General features: G+C 40.2%; 1 protein-coding gene across 1 annotated transcript in view; it reads right to left on the bottom strand.

Annotated features, from left to right (window-relative positions):
• Positions 1-12,331, bottom strand: part of LOC149283242 (mitochondria-eating protein-like) — a 75,480-nt gene extending 63,149 nt beyond the window's left edge. Inside the window, exons 1-13 of the mRNA XM_089497785.1 lie at positions 12,245-12,331; positions 9,225-9,330; positions 8,560-8,669; positions 7,513-7,631; positions 6,925-7,020; positions 6,216-6,344; positions 5,460-5,694; positions 5,134-5,292; positions 4,658-4,833; positions 4,427-4,550; positions 4,153-4,227; positions 3,314-3,400; positions 19-120 (exon numbers count right to left, since the gene is read on the bottom strand). Of these exons, the coding sequence (XP_089353911.1) occupies positions 19-120; positions 3,314-3,400; positions 4,153-4,227; positions 4,427-4,550; positions 4,658-4,833; positions 5,134-5,292; positions 5,460-5,694; positions 6,216-6,344; positions 6,925-7,020; positions 7,513-7,631; positions 8,560-8,669; positions 9,225-9,330; positions 12,245-12,331 (1,605 nt within the window). The remainder of the gene's footprint in view (positions 1-18; positions 121-3,313; positions 3,401-4,152; positions 4,228-4,426; positions 4,551-4,657; positions 4,834-5,133; positions 5,293-5,459; positions 5,695-6,215; positions 6,345-6,924; positions 7,021-7,512; positions 7,632-8,559; positions 8,670-9,224; positions 9,331-12,244) is intronic.
• Between the last annotated feature and the right edge of the window lie 5,458 nt (positions 12,332-17,789).

Consider the following 17,789-nt stretch of genomic DNA (forward strand, 5'->3'; position numbering starts at 1 on the left):
AACTTTGCCCTTATTTACCATAAGAGTTTTACTGGCACTATTTTCAAAGACATAAAATATCATCAGTTTACGGCAAACCACTTTAGAGGTTCTTTGCCATTTTTTCCATTTGACCAGCACCTGCAGTATGTGATGTAAAAACGTTTAGGTCATTGAACTACATGGAATATAATGGTGCTATATAAAACAATAATACGAATAGGCATACTTGGGAACTCACCATTTGTGACCTGAAGTCTAGTGGCCGAATTTCGCCACGAGTAACTTAAAAGTACGAGCAATTCTATTGGTCGCCGGTAGGGGCCTCCTCTGTCATCAACCAATGAATTGCACCTGCAACTCAAAACTTGGCCTGGGGAGACCACTGGTCTCCTCGCTCCAGGAGTTAAAGGTCCGTACGAGCGACCATTAGAGTGGAGGCTAGATGGGGAAGGGACCAGGGAGATTAGTAAACAAAGAAGAACAGGAAGATTCTTCGTGTTGTTGGTTTTTGTCTTCATGTGCGTTTTGCTGCTGCCATTTTCGTGTCTTTGGTATTCGGGCTGAACAACGAAAACGCACCCTTCGTGTTCGTCCGAATACGAATGCACAAGTCTAGTGAGAATAACCGTGCACGGACATGTGTTACTTTGGACAGCTCCTATTATACAGAACTGAAGTTATAAAGCAGAAAGAACGTATAATTTTATTGTGAAAAATAGTTGCACATCTTACTGACTTGCACGTAATTAAATCTAGACATTTTGTTGATATTCACAAGCATCCTGATTGGAAATTGTAAAGCCAGAATCCAAACGTGGACATTTGGGCCATAAAACAAATTGTTGTAAAAACACACAAAAAAAAATACATTTAAAAGCACCACTGATTGTTTGACTTCTGGAAATTGATGAAGGTACCTGACAAAGCCAGTAGAACACATGGATAGGCCGGTGGCTAGCATCATATTCTCATGTCAACAGTATCTAGACATAGCTGTACAGAATGAAAATTCTCATGCTTCCGTCATATACCGGTACTATGATACTTATACTACTGCATGATATTGATCTACTTTAGCAGCATGATACTTATTATCATTACATATTATTCTAATTTTTCTAATTATAATTGACTTTGCATACTGCCAGCCTAAACAAAAACTGCCCTGCAGCATGTAAAGTTCCTCGGTATCTAGTTTTAAATGACATATCAGGTGTGGATGGTAGTAGTGGAAAGGTGACCTGATGACTCTTAATCCCTTGAACATATTAAAATTGTATCATGCACAGCTGCCACGTATTTTCTGTACGCATTGCTGGTTAAAGAAGCCATAATGTTGTCCTATTCTATAAAAATTTTAAATAAAGAAGTACAGGGGAACTTTAACTCTGTGTCTTGATGAGCTTGACAGACACCCCAAGACAACTACAACACTAAATTGTGTGTTTCAAGTATATAACAGATGTTTATTTCATGGTCCCAGTCTTTGGAGTAGGAATGTTTACCTTCATTTGGAAATAAGATGAGCAAAAGTATTAGTTTACATATATCTCAAGTAGCAAATTTGGGACATCTTTATGCAATCTCCTTCATGATTTTATCAAGATAACCAATTACTTTGGTGTATGCAGCCAATTATTTAACTACAATCATCTGCAAATCAACCTTTAATTCGGGAAGCCTGAAAAGTGCAAACGTGCAGGATACAATACATGAAGCTAAATCCACTGCAAACTTATCTCCACTCAAGATCACAAGTTAAAGCTAAATTTAATGGATTAATCTACAAAAATGATGTTTGTATTTGAATAACTCAGGATTTCCGTTGTTAAAATATATCAGCTTGTGTTTGCTAACTGATCTAAATAATTATACGTTTTCATTGACTTACAGTACATTTATGTGGTGGTATTTCAGTTCCTTTATTGCTCTTTAGAGATATTTCCTAAAGCAATTCTAAATATATACAGCATAAGCAAAACCAAATCAATTAAAGGGTACAAACGTGCCATTTATATTTAATATCACAGATATCTGTATTAAAATACCAGACATTTAAAAGGCACGTTATTCAAATATTAATTGGGGGAAAACATTGATGATTGCCAGAATCACATTATTTTGGCATGGGGACATGGTTATATCTGCCCATATAACAAGATAATTATGCGCTTGACCCCAGAAAATTATATACTGCCATGATATATAAACTAAGATGAAGGATGGGAATGTATGGTCCTTTTGGCTCGCTTTAATGGCTTTCTGTGCAGACTAAGAAGGGTTGGCATATATGTGAATATATAAATACACACACATTTGGAATACTACTTTACAAACAAAAAATTGGTTATAATAGCAATATTACAAATATCTGTTAACTTTTTCAGTGTCCGAGATGTTTGCAATGCATTGTGGATCCAAAAGTTAATATATATGTAACAGCATTTTTTTTTTTTTTACTTTGTTCTGGGTCAGGGAAAGACAATTGTCTTCTACTGTTGGCCAACGTCTTCTACTCTTATTTTGAGCCAGAATTCGTTGTTTTCAAACAGCCACTAGGGATTAGATTATTATGATCAGATTCAGTAATATTTACTGTGATGATGACTCCTGTGATGTCACACACTACAGCATTAATCTGGTTTCATTCATTTGTACATAAAAATAATACAAGTGTGAAATTAAAACAAAAAAATGTAACACACTAAATAATAGTAGTAGTAAAAAAAAAAAAACATTGTCTAAAGAACCATTCACATTATCACAATGAAGGTCTGAGGTACTCTGGAGAAACAATGAAGCACCACTGACAGACTGATTCCTGGTGGATAGAGATCACACATCCAGCCTGTTAGAATCCTATGGAAGACAAACGCACATCAAGTCAAATGAGCGCAGAGGGCTAGGGCAGCATTAGTAGGGAATGGCAATTTACAGTAAGCTCCAAAAATATAACATTACATTTAGTTTTACCTTTAGCCTTCAGTTTTATTAAAATATACCACAATATCATGTCTAATTCATGATGTTATTGTGGAACATACATTTTGTCCCTGTTTCCTGGCTTTGTGTCAGTTTTATGTTCTAGGAAATTTCCTAGGTTAAGCGTATTGAAAATAGATTTAATTCAAATCAATAGCTTAATGACGAAAGAAATAGACATACAAACTGATTTGAACGTGAAGCTCTGTATTTGTGTTTAGTGATTGCAGGTACTAGGGTTCTTAGCTTTAGGTGGAGACTTAGGTCTCGTTTGGAGCCCTTTATTCAGAATGCACAAATGAATAAAGCAGAGTCTTCATCAGTTGGGTATTGTTTATGATGCAGTTACCATAGAGGTTCTCAGCCATTGACTACCCTTCAACTTACTTGGAGTTCCACTTCTTCTAAGTGGGGATGGACTCCGGCTTCTAGAGGCCTGTTGGGAGGAGAAATAAATAGTTGGTATCAGCAATACTTTGTGGCCATACAGTTTAGAGTAGAGACTGTGAATCTAGTGCTTCCACTCCTAGCACAATACATAATGGCACTTTCTAACCCTTTTATATTGGAACGTCCTCCAGTTACAATTAACGTAAACCTTCAAATGTGACTTGTAATAGAGAAAGAAGTGTTTCAGCACATCTTTCTCTGCAAATCTATCTGCATAATTCTGGCCTCTCGGTGCAGCCTCTCCCCATCCCTCCAATTGAAGGAGTGGGTGAACCCTTATGGCAAGGAAGCTCACCAGGGGGCCAGTTTCACGGGGAATCAGGCGTAAACAGAAGAAGCGGAGCAAGGAGACAGGGACATGGGACCGGTCGATGGAGAAGGTGGAGAGACATTGACAGAGAGAGAGAGAGAGTTTCCGAATGTAAAAAGCCCTCAGAATTTTCGTATGAACCAAAAGGGAAACTAAATTCATTGTCCGAAAAACATACGGACCAAAAACAAAACAAATAATTCCTCTGAATTGTTTTTGGTCCATTATATGCCTCAATCTAATCATAGACTACATTCCAGTTTTATGCATAACTGTCCTCATCAAGCAATTAAACCCTCCAAACCTGTATTTAATGACCTAGCCAAGTGGTGTTAAGTTTATGTGAGATAAAATATCCATTAATCTCAGGGAGCTTTTAAAATTTAAAATGGTGTTAACTTAATTGCCATGTTTTGAAGGACACTTACCAAGGTTCGCCCTGGACTAGCTGAGCGGGAACGGATGGGGCTACAGCTCCTACTTCTACTTTTTCCTGGACTCCACTGTGAAGAAAATGGAAGGAAATTTCCTATAAGAACAAGTCCTCACAGAGGAAAAGCTGATGTGTATCATACGGTACAGTTACATACTGTGTTTATGTTTTTAATATCAGTCCATACATATTTGCATTGATAATTCATTAGAATGGCAATGTTTTATTGAGGCATTTAAGCCTTATATGCTAGCGTACACTTTTCTTACCAGAGCACCTCTTTTTGTCACTGCTTCTCCCTTGACAATGACATTATCGTTTTCCATCAGAGAAGGCCACACGTGGTAGTAAACGAGAGGAGCGGTGAGCTCAGAATCATAGGAATGACGATATCTAGATAGAGAACAGTAGTGAATTTGCAAGCGTAAAAACATAGTGATTAAAACATACTACTGTTTAGTTATAAAACAATATCTTTATAAAATAACCACTTTACTTACTTGGTTTCATTAAAAAGCTCTCCATCAACAGCGAATCCTATGTCCAATGGTGCTTCTAGAGTTTGCATGGCAAATGCTACGCGGCACACCTCCCTGATAAAGCCACTGATCAGAATAAAGTCAACTTCTGGTGGGAATGAAATTTTAGGATTGACATTCATGGCACTGATCACCTCCTAAAGGGGGAACAATAAAATTGCTTAAAATAAAACACCAGTAATGCTCAGAATGATCTTGGTATTGGAATTGTTGGCTCCTTATTGTGTGCGTTGGTTAAATTTGATTACAGACAAACCAACACCATGATGATTTGTTGCCTCACCTGACATACAAATGACTAAATAGCAATAACCTTTACTGCAATTGTCTAACCCTAAAGAGAAACCATATTACTATATAAACACCCATAAGAAATACTTAGCCGATAAGTAGCCATCATTTTAAACTGCAGAAAAAAAGGTAATGCCGAACCTTACATTAACACTGGACTGGACATCATAGAGATCCAGGTTGCGCACTATGTAGTCGATGACTGCATCCTCCAGAGATTCGGGCCCCATGTGAGATGGAGACAGAGACTTCCTTACACGCAGTTTGAACTGTCTGAATGCCATCTTGGCTGCATGGAATGATTCCTAAATAAAAGCACAACATGAGCTTATGCATAAGTTCACTATGTATTTTCTTAACATGCTCTTAGAATTGAACAAACGGTGAAATTATCAGGGAAAGAAAGGGAACAAAGCTAAGCTGTAAGAGTGTCTTATAGTGCAAGATAAATTTGAAGGAGAGGGTTCCGTACCACGGTGGCAATAAAAATGATCCTCTGGACCATCTCTATGTCGTCAATGTAACGTTTGAGAAGATTCTGGGCATCTAAACGATCATTGGCAAAGATGTCATTAAACCTGGAGATGAGGCGGGCATGACGTGAGGAGTTGGTCAGCCTGGCAGAGGTAGGCGACTCACACCGTAAGAATGGACTTGATGATCGGCTGGAATGGCGCAAGGGGCTGGGAGAGCGGCTTCGGGAAAGTCTGAAATAAGAGGATATAAATTTGTAAAATATGTGAGCTTCTTCAAAAAGTCACTGTTGGTGTTATCTATATTTATAGATAATAAATGTATATCAGAGGATTATAACACTGTTCATGGAACACAATTTTTTTTTGCATTTGTGCCAGGATGGTGAAAGACAATCATCAGCTCAAAACCTCAGACACTGGTCATCCAATTCATAGCATATCTGTCAAATCACCGTATCAGCATCAGTGTTGCCAAATGTATATATATACATACATACATACATCTCATTTTTTCACTGGATCCAAATACAGTATATACATGCAGATGTCAATCTAGTCAGAGCTGTGTGCCAATGACACATGTCCTTGTGTTTTCTTCGGTGCCATGCACATACAGACTTTGTATTTTATTCATACAGATATATATCTGGTGTAACTATTTTGCTAGTTTTCATATTAATTCTAAAAATATTACAAATATATTCATAAAAATCTGAAAAGGTTTGAGGTATAGGTAGGCAGATATTCAGTACCTGCTCTGAAGCACGCTCCTCTCCGCTGACAAAACGGAGATCTCATCTTTTAGCAGTCGTATCTGTCTTTCGTAATCATCCACAGAGTCCAGCTTTCTCATTTCTAACTTATCCTGGGTTGACCTCAACCTGTATGAACGGGATTAAAGATTTTAAGGTTCTTTTCCACAGTTATTCATTGGAGGCAAGCGGGGAATGTGGCTAGAACATGGGCTTGGAGCTGACATGGCCACACACCACTTCCTGAAGAAGGTAGACACTGTTTAACCTGGAGACCCTGGGTGAGCTCAGAGACTTCCCAGGGATAGATATTCCAACAAGTTAATGTGAAGTGACTAACAAAAAGGAAGCACCAAGTTAAGGGTGAGCTCATGGAAAGTATTTACTCTTGTATAGTCCATGATCTCTCATTTTTGGAACTCTTCAAATTATTAGTATTTAATGATTTATTAAATATCATCATATTCTACAGGGCTATACAACAGGTAAACAGTGCAACACAAGTAGTGCATAATATAACCTTTGCAATGGTTGGCCTCGAAATCTTGACCACTAATTAGCTATTTTTTTTAAAAATTAAAATCTTATATTGTGTAGACCTGCTTTACCACTTGAGGCACATTATACATATACAACTTAGAGTCTGAGCCTACATATCATTATCTAATTTGTGGAAATGTATAAAACAATGTGTTTTTTTGTGTCATACTCTGCTCTAAGTTGAAGAATCTCCTCTTCAGTGGCTAGAAGTGTAGATGCTGATTTTGTTTTTGTGTCTTCAAGCTCCATTTGTGATTCAATCAGTCTGCGTAAAAAACAAAAAAGTTAAATATGTTTTTAGTATAACCATTATTCACACTTTTATTTTAACGTTGTATTTAATAGCAAATATTACATCAATATCCAACTCCTATTAACAACCCAAATTCAGATAAGATTTTGCATTTTTTTTATTTTATTTTATGGAGAATTTAATTGAGAAACAGTATGCTAATCCCCATTCTAAACAGAAATGCCTGCTTATCAGTCTTACAACATCACTATAATCCCAAAAGTAACAAATAAGCCTAATTTTTGGGGAAGAAAGTAAACTTGCAATAAATACATCTTGTGGAAGAGTTGGGTTACAATTACAGTTGACTGCCTGAATGTGGTGGGAGTTGGGAAAACTGCCCCCCATGGGGCAGAGAACAATTCTGTATATTGCAGTATCAAACTCACTACAACTGAAGCAGTATAAACAACAATACTTATAAATAACATCCCTTCACAGCTCATAATCGTGAAAATTACTCACTCTTGTCTGACTGAGCTAAGTTCTCGGCGTGTAGATGCTATCTGGGTCTCCATTTTATGCAGTTCTTTTTCTTGGGAAGAGGACAGTTCTCTTAACTTCTTGTCTCTCTCCAGTGATTCCTGATTGAAAACGATCATCTTATTAACTCCTTCAGTATTAAAATAACTTAAACAGGTCTGCCGGAAAGATGACATTGCCCCCACAAGAGAAACACATTTCTGTGTGAATAAACCTGCATCAGATGTCTCTTCTGTCCATGCAATACGGTGAGTATTCAGTGTTCTGGGTACTCCTCCTTTGAGACACAAGGTACGAGCACCCACCATAGTGCATGCACTATATTTCAAGCAAAAATATTTCCCTTAAAGGGCATATGATATCTGCATGGCACCTTTAAATTCCCATAGTGTCTGAAATCCCTCATATGTAATAACCATCCCTCCACCACCCAGCTATTTGCCGAGCAGACATTGCATTCTGTAAAGGTTTTCCATGAGATTTTGGAGTGTTTGTGGGAATTCTTGCCCATTCATCCAGTAGAGCATTTGTGAGGTCAGGCACTGATGTTTTAGACGAGAAGGCCTGTCTCACAATCTCCGTTACAGTTCATCCCAAGGGTGTTCGATTGGGGTTGAGGTCAGGGGTCTGTGTGGGCCCGTCAAGTTCTTCCACACAAAACCCATCCAATCATGGCTTTATGGAGGAGTGCAGCTGCTAAGTTTTCAAGAACGCAGATCAAAATACTTAGAGTACTTTAATTTGCATTGTTGTTTACAAGGGGTGTCAGGGACATTATACTGTCCCTTTTAAGAAGCTACAGTGTGTGAACACTTCTGCAAGGCACTTTAATATCTGCCATTACAAGATACTATTTTACTTAGACAAAACATCAGTTGCTCGCTTTACTTTCCTAAGAAAATAAACCTCAGCAGGCCCGTCAATCTATTCTTTCCTATAAACATTTATTCAAATTAAAACAGTACAGAAACCAGAATGTGCAGTATAATCCCAATAATATTTTTTGGGGTACGAGAGTTATGTACATACCTGAAGGAGGGAGAAGCTGGTATCGGCACCTGAGGACGTTGTGGTAAAGCAGGTTCCCAGCCATGGCAGGAAACGACTTTTAAGAATCTCCACACCAGCATACTGACCACCTGAAAAATCATACAAAATGGTTCAAAATATGGAAATGTTTACGTGATAAATGATCTGCTATACTCATCTTCTGTCATTATTAAAAGAGACTCCAAGTGTCCTGGCAAAACCGTCGTCAGATTTATTTAACCAGTCCCTATTGGCAGAAGTAATTCCAGAAGACCAGACGTTGGCAACTGTAGTACCACGTTACAAAAACCACTAGCAGGGAAGACTCACCCAACTACAGACCAGTAAGTCTTACATCAGTAGTTGGTAAATTAATGGAAACCATGATAATTCACAGGATTGTTAAATATCTGGAAGTTTGCGTGATCAGAAACAGCACAGGTTTACCACATTGCGATCCTGCCAAACTAACTTTTTTTGGACTGGGTAAGATAATAGGCCAGGTAAGAGCTGTTCATTTTGGCTATTTAGTTCAGATTACCGATGCAGTAAATGAAATATGGAGTGTATGACACTGATATTTTTGTTTCGAACTGGTTTGGTAACCCTGTGGTTTAAAGAAGAGGAGATAGTCTACAGCTTAGTTCAGTAGTCTTGATTCTTACCTTCCCGAGCTGTTACACTGAGGATCGTGAAAAGTTGGCCCTGAATCTTGGAGTTCAACTCAATAAGTTCACAGCAAATGTTCAGATTGTGGTCACATGAATTAATCTGTCAAGAAAAAGAACATACTTTTTTTTCCCCTCCGAGAGCATTTAAGACTCAGACATTGATTTTTTTGCACCAAAGCTACAAGATAAAGCAGCCAAGAAAGTGATACTTAAAGAAAGCTGAAAAGAGAAATACGATTTAGATTCTGGATAAAGCAAGAAATTCCCATTTTATTAAATTTAATAAACTGGACCCACGTTGCATTTTGTGAAGCATACATAAAAAATGTATAATATTATATTTTATAGTTTGCAAATCGGGGGCCTTCAACTGATTAAGAAATTTGTACCTATTACCTATTTTACTTATTTTTAACTATTATTGTAACAATACTACAAAATACGGAAATGCCTCATAAGTAAATCATAACACTTTACAAACCCACATTTAGCACAAAGAAAAAAGTTTATTGTGAAAATGTTATCCTGGTAACATGAGCAGACTTGAATCCTACATCCGTCATTATTTTTTTTTTTATAGTCCACTGAATTTCCACAAAGGCAGTCCTATGACTTCCCTTAACATTGATCAATCAGATTGCTGATTCCAGATTGGTGTCATGGCAAGAATTGTTAGGCCAAGGTGGTAAAAAACCACCAAGTTGGTCTGAATGTAAATACCCATAAGAAAACAATTTGCATATACATGACTGCAGAGCTTAGGAGGTTGCACGTGATACACCGCACTCGGGTGATCTGAACAGCAGGGACGCATGTGGCAGACAGCGCAGCGCGAGGGGTGAAGTCTGTGTTGGTTTCATCCCCTCGCCCTGGGGGTTTTATTCGGAATGCCATTTGTCACTAACACTTACAGTGTAATGCTGTTTGGGTGCAGAGGTGTCACTAACAACCTGTTTGAGCACAAAAAAAGGCATTAAAAAGCTGTAAGAGCACAAAGATGCCAATGACAAGCTGGTGCAATGATGGCACCAGCAAGCTGCTTGGGGGCAAAGACGCCACCGTCGTCAGGCTGCTTGGGGGCAGAGACGCCACCGTCCTCAGGCTGCTTGTAAGAGTAACAAGTGAGTGACACATTACTTGGTGAAGTCTGTGTCTCAAAGAGGTAGAGTGGTTGTCATAGAAAATGATTTTTGTAAGAAGTGTTATGTTTGTTAACAGGAGGAGTTATCAATATAGCATCTCTCACCCAGGTGTCAGTGGCCCTAGGCTCGGCACTAACTGTACTGCAAGAACATTTCCGAAAGACTTTGACGTTGACATTTGCATAGAGCTATGGAAATGCTTGGTATTACATAGGCTGAAAAAAGACATTGCGTCCATCAAGTTCAGCCTTTCCTATATCTGTTAATTTGTTGCTGCTGATCCAAAAGATCAACGACAAAAATACCAACCAAAGGGCACAGATGCCTCAGAATTGTGGGTAGACCATCTGCCTATGTAGATACCACAGCAGAGATTTAGCTCACATGCCTGTCATGTGTTAAATATTATTATATTGATAATAATAAGGGCCGTTAGCATGTAATCATGTACATACACATTTACCATTAACTAACAAATGTTTTCTTGTACAATTTAAAATATATTATCCATTGATAGTTTCAATTTCTTTTAAATGAAAAGTTACTTATGTGATCCACACACACTAAATCATGGCTTTTTGTGATACTTCTTTCCATTTGATAAAAAAAAATACAAAAAAAAAATAAAAATATATATATTGCTGTGAGCATGTTTTAGGAGCAGCTTTTTCACACAGAAATGCCTTCTTCAACATTAAACAGAGAAAAACTCTACTCATTAACAATGACTTTGGTATTTATTTAGAGATGCTAACATTTACAAAAAATCTGAATATATTGTTGCTGGGGGGGGTCTGTTTGCTGTAATGTAACAATAAAAGATTGTGATAATTGTCTTCCATTAGAGACCTCATTCAATTTGGTAGGTAAGGAGGAGTGGGATTCATAGCCTGGTGCCATTGGGATGTCAAGTTTGTCTGGTTACCGTGACAACCCTTTTACTTGTAGCTGTTTCAGGCAGCATGACATGAACACATTAGAACTGAACCAAGTCTAAATAAAAGATATGGAAATAAGGTGAATTTAAAGTAACATGCACATCACAGAAAGGAGGTTGTACAGAACATAAATTGCATATATAATGCATATGTTCAGCGAGTGCTTAAAATGTTAAATAAAACGTAATATAATAAATTAGTAGTGTAAATAAAAAACCATTAATAGTGTTGCACTACATTCATGAATACAGTAGTAATAATGGAGTTGTTTACAGAGGACAGTAAGTAAATAGGGAGCGCAGGTTATGTTGCAACAGGAGTTGCTGGCTTGGGAAAAATATTCTTCCCTGAATGGGCTTTCTGTCTCCATGGCAACAGGCGTCCTTAGTTACCAAGGTTTGCCTCACCCTTTCAATCCCTGGAACACAGGCACCCATGGAACACAGGCACCCATGGAACACAGGCACCCATGGAACACTGAGCAATTGCAACAGTCTGGGTACCAGTGTGCCTCTGATGTCAAAATTGTAACAATCAGAATTTATACACGGTATTATGAAGTTGCGGGAATCGCATTACTGGATGAAACATATTGGAACGTGCATAAAAAACAAAAAAAAAAAGGCATATTGTGCTAATAAGTTATAGTATCAGTTCTAACCAACATGCCTGACTTTTACAAATAAAATCGATACATAAGGAAAGTGATGTCATCACTTGAATGTACATTATTATATACTACATGTGCATGTCCATGAGATCACGGCTCACAGACCCTCCACAATATCCCTATTATAGTCCTTAAACTGGTGACTGCCCCGATCTACACAGGGAACCGACACTGTGTGTGTGTGTGTGTGTGTATGTATATTATATATATATATATATATATGTGTGTGTGTGAGTGAGTGCAGGTGATGATGCCGTCACTCACATGGTAATCCTTGTACCAGTCCTCCAGCTTGTCCTGTAGGAGTCTGCATGTCTCGCTGTTGGTCAGCCTCCTCAGGGTGTCTGCCATCTCTTAGCCCCGGGTACTTCTGGGTGGGTACTCCTGCCTGGGTACACGCAGAGTGATTGCTGTTCCGGGATGAGCTGCCCTCGCTTTATATACAGGGGCCGGGGCAGTAATTAGCTTCGGCCGGTTGCGGTGCCAGGTGTCAGGGACGCCACACTTTGTACACTGATTTTTTTTATCTTTTAGTTGTAGCAACGGCTTCACTCCAGCCTCTCTCCCGCCCCCTCCCTAAAACGGCCTCTCCTCCCCTTTACTAGTGGCCGGCTGGGTGGGCTGCGGGTGACTTCGTCTGTGACACAACAAATGTGATTGCAGAGGCCGCGGACATCAGGCAGGATATACCTGTGTACGGGGCTTCGGGCTAAACGGCGGTGAAAGAACCGCGTGAACTCTGTAAAGATATGTCCGGTGACAGAGCGTACCCGGCCCGTACATCCAACGGACCCAAGTCTCTCTCGTGTCCTCTCATGTTTGCCGGGTGTGAGTGTATCGCAGTGCTTCACAGCCCTAAAGTTCGCAATAAAGTGTGTAGACACGGCAGGGGACGGGTGTATGGATATTTTCATATATATTTAAACGGACAAATACGTTATTGTAACTATCCTAGTCATGTCACTTCCTTTCAAAGGGTTACAACAAGTGTGGCATTTTGCATGGGGGGGATAGGCATGCCAAGCGGTGGGCACGGCACAGGCAAGCGGCCACCGAACGCCGGTGCTGCCAAACTCATTAAACTGGCTTCTGCTGTGAATTCAAAATGGCTCCGCTGGCATATATCTCTCAGGCTAAATAAAGCCGGGCGACACAAGCTGGAATTAGAAACTCGGCACGGAGTGCTCCAGCGGATTCCAGAACACCGCAGGACAAAACCAACACTTCATGCAGGGGTGGGCACTTGAAACTGTTTTGTACGCGTTTTATAATTTCCCGTTGCACACAGCCCAATAAACCATGGATATCATATACTGGGCATTGTTTCTTCTAAGCTATCGGTAGTTACTAAAGTAGAAATGCCCATTCTTAGCCATGTGACCTCCCTCTATACGGGAATGGTGGAGCCCGGGGTCTGTAGCCGCCCATTTCTCGCTCCGGTGTCAGACTCACGGCGGAGGGAAGACATGGCGGCGGCAGCAGCAGAGCAGGTCAGTGTTCGCTCCGCTGCCTGCATGCCCCGGGGTGCGGGTGCCAGTAGGGCATTGCATGGTTTATCGAGGCTTTAGTAGTTATTGTGTACAGTGTCTATGGGGCGGAAGCACGAGGTGGGATATAACGGTTTAGGTATACAGTATACCCATATAAACTCACACCAGCGTCATTTATAGAGAGGAGCAGCTGTTCGGGGTCACGGTGACGCACCGGAGCCCTCACTATACATGTCGCTACTATTAGCTGTACCAGAAATACCCAGTGAGGGGGCTCCGCCATTACTTTTACCGGAGCTGTCATGTCACAGGTTACAAAGTGTCAGAATGTTACTGGAAGCGGAGGACCTCGGTACCGAGTTACAGATAGAAACTGGATATTTCACCAAAGGCACTTTAATGCATATGATAGCAGCCTGGTCCCTGTAAATTGTGGTGGTGCCCCCTTGCTAATACATGGGGGGGGGGTCTGCTGAATCCCCCATATGAATTTACCCCCTTCATCCCTTCCCCAACTTCTCCCTGCAGGTGCTATACTTACTGTCCGCTGGCTCCTTGTCATCTATACATCATACTAGCCATCTGGCCAGGATATTCCTTTAAATCACCCCTCTTGTTATCTTTATGCAGACACTGATCTGGCATAAAGCTAAAAACTGTAAATATGACTGCTGGGTGGGATGCACGTGTAATCTCCGCAGCGTCACAGAACGTTGTGTGCTCCATGGCGTGTACAAGACCCTGGGATCAAACAGGGGCAGGCTGTGTGGGTGTGCGTGCGCACCCTGCACCTAAGGGGGCCGTATCAAGAGTACTCAGGAACCAGCATGTGCAGATTTCGGGATTCCCGCTCCCGCTGATTTTGTGACCACTCCCGCAATGTGTGTCCCACTCCCTCCACATGTGTGGCCAATCCCGCCCGCTCCCGCCACATATGTGGCCAATTGCGCCCACATCCTTACCTGAACTGCAGATTTCCCGCACAGTCCCGCAAGGCTGCCTTCGCGTTGCTCCCTCACAGCGTCTCTTCTCTTGCTCTGCCAAGGAACCCAGTGGAGTCACATGATGTGATGTCACTTCCCGTGACTCTGCTGGGTTCCTGGGCGGAGCAAGAGAAGAGACGTTGTGAGGGAGCAATGCGAAGGCAGCCTTGCAAGACTGCCCGGGATTACCCGGACCCGCAGGTACATTGTCTGACCGCCCGCGGCACCCGCATCCCAATGCAGTCCTCTAATGTACACTGTGGTAGTGAACTCAGTAGCACAACATATATATATATATATATATATATATATATATATATATTATACATTGTTATGCTGATTGCTATTGTTTTCTATATCCGCATACTTACCTGCAGCCATGACCGTCAGCTGTAGCTTCCCAATTTATCAGAAATACTCCATGGATGTAACATTTTGTTTTAGTGAAATATGGCAGCCTGAGGGCACTGGCTGTTTTGGCAAATGTCATTTACAGAAGCTGATATTCCACGTGTCGCACATCCCTTGTTACGCAGATGCATGCCGTTTACAATCACTGCAAACCCGCTGCTCATTTTACCTGCTCCTCCACAGATCTCAAGGCCACAAAATAATAATATAAATATATGCAGTATAAACTTAAGTAAATAAAAAAAAAAAAGTAAATGAAATAATGTTGGAAGATCATTACAATGAATTAAAACCAAAAATATGAAACTTATAAACCATAGTCATAGAATTATACGCATAATGGGGTTAATATTTGTCCTTGCAAAGGGTGGTTTTCCAGATAGGATGTGCCTTATTTTCAAGGCACTTATGAACTGAGACTTCCGCTTTCCAAAATTCATGGAATAAAACCAAAATGTAGATGTTCTTAGCACTTAGTAGGACACGGACGGAGCTCTGTCATACCCACCTTACATGGTACTCACAAGAGTGTCGTCTAAAAAAAAAAAAAAAGCTGCATCGCTTTCTGCAGATATTGCAGAACATAACGTTACCTTTCAAACGTTTGGGGTCACTGACCTGTTTCGATGGAAGAAAAGGACATTTCTGGCTGTAACATAATTGCAAAAGGGTTTTCTTATGATCAATTAGCCTTTTAAACTTAAAATTGGATTTGTGAACACAGTATGCCATTGGAACACAGGAGTGATAAAACACCTCTTTACATCTATGAAGATATTCCATTAAAAATGTGCTGCTACAATAGTCCTTTAAAACATGAACAATGTCTGCACTGTGTTTCTGATCCATTTCATGAAGTGACCCCAAACTTTTTAACGTTACTGTGTTTTCCCGCAAGTCCTTTAAGGAGATGTTGGTAATACTATTGTACTGTACTATGTCATATCTTAACATGTCACCAGCAAATGCCCGCGGCATGCAGTATACCTATATCTATTGCATGATGTGTGTAGAGACAAAAACATAATTTCAGACAGAAATTAGGACCTAAAAACCACCTACCTATTATATGCTATTTCCCGTCATCAATAAGCAAATATATACATATAGTGATAGCGTGGACGTTTTATCCTAAATACTGTTTATTCTCTTTTAATGCATTTTTGCAATGATGCATAATAAACCTCACTTCTTGCATCGTAGAAAAGGGCCGGGGGTTAGGTCTGTGAACCACAGTGTGAGAAGCTATGTGAACATTTCACAAACTCAATCACCTGCTATGATGCGTAAATATTTTCATAGGAAAGTATGTGTGTTTCATGCTTTAAAAGATGAGGTATGGTTCTGGAACTCCGACCATCATGTCTTTTGGTGGCACCAGATTTACCGAACGGTTTAAATACAACTCTTAATATTTGGTTTGAAACAAGAGAATCCGTATAACAAAGGATTGCATTGGGCGATGTGTTTACAAAGGTAACATAAAAATGAGTACAGTTTGGGGAACATGGATATGCAAACCAGAGCACACCCAGAGAACGGCAGGGTTAGGGACACTCGCTAAACGCTACAGGTAAAGACAAAACTTTAAAAAATATGATTCCTTTCAAATTAAACAGTGGGTTACAAACTTGCTCCATGTGTGGAATGTCTGTCAGTTCCTCTTATTATGTTCTTTCTAGAGGAGGGTAATATAACACTTCTGGTAGGGAGGTAGCTGAAAAACTTGTGGGCATCCTGTATGTTTTCTGGAGGTCTGATATGTGGTTAATCACTTGAAATGGTGGAGAATCTCCCTTTATCATGATACCAAGTTCCTGTCCAATTCTATATTTTAAGCAAAATGTCAGCATACGGTACCAAATGTATCTTGCGGTATTAAAAGGACAGTCAAGTCACTATTTTTACATACCGGCTGCGTAGATTTGTGGCTGGGCACAATCCTGAAACCAGCTGCTAGGGGATAATCCACTGAGAGCTGCTGAACTTGTGTTCCCAAATGCCTCTTCATGCACATATGTGCACAGAAGACCCAATAGGACTACCTGATTAACGTCAGGAAGCAGCCACCAGGAAAGTAAGGAAGCAGTGATAACACTAAATCACTAAATAAAAGTTCTGGGCATGACTGCCCCTTTAATATTGCTCTCTTTCTTTCAAGGTGCTGTTTGGAAAGTAAGAACCTGCATGAAGGATCACTGCCCCGGGGAATGGATACACCACACTCAGACTTGCATTAAATGGCAAATGACCAGGTCTCCCTCACATCCTTGTAAAGAAAGGACACCCTGGCAATATAGGTCCCGGAGGAGGTTGGGCGGACACGTATCTGGCCCAGCCTCTAATCCCTGAATATCATTTATGAAAAACCTGCTTCCAATACCATGATATCGGGGAGCATCAGTCAAGGATTTGCCTGAGGTCTCAAAAAATGTAAAAATAACCCTGGCACTTTTACAGCTTGAATATATTGAGACTTTTCATACTGCTACTGTATGCTACCATGGCTGATAAAAGAAAGTTAACATTACCTAGTGATCACATGTCTAAGAAACAGAGAAAAGCCATTACACTAGAGGTAAAAGCAAATGTGCTTAAACTTAGACAAACAGGCTTGTCACAGACTGAGATAGGCAGACGGCTGGGCCTTTCCCGTACTACTGTGCAAACTATCCTTATTAATAAGGATAAGATCAATAGTGAAATTAGAAGCGCCGCCCCATTACAGTCCACTATTATAAGACAACGTTCTGGACTTGTGGCCGAAATGGAAAGACTTCTGATCTTGTGGATTCACGAGCAAAATCAGCACTGTCTGCCCTTAAGCTTAGCCATTATTCAAACCAAGGCATTAAGCCTTTTTAACAAAATAAAGGAAAAGCACGGTGAAGCATCAAAGGATGAATCGTTTAAGGCCAGTAAAGG

The sequence above is a fragment of the Sceloporus occidentalis genome, unplaced genomic scaffold (assembly GCF_023333645.1).
Source record: "Sceloporus occidentalis isolate IW3139 unplaced genomic scaffold, rSceOcc1.0.p SCAF_107, whole genome shotgun sequence".
Taxonomy (NCBI): Eukaryota; Metazoa; Chordata; class Lepidosauria; order Squamata; family Phrynosomatidae; genus Sceloporus; species Sceloporus occidentalis.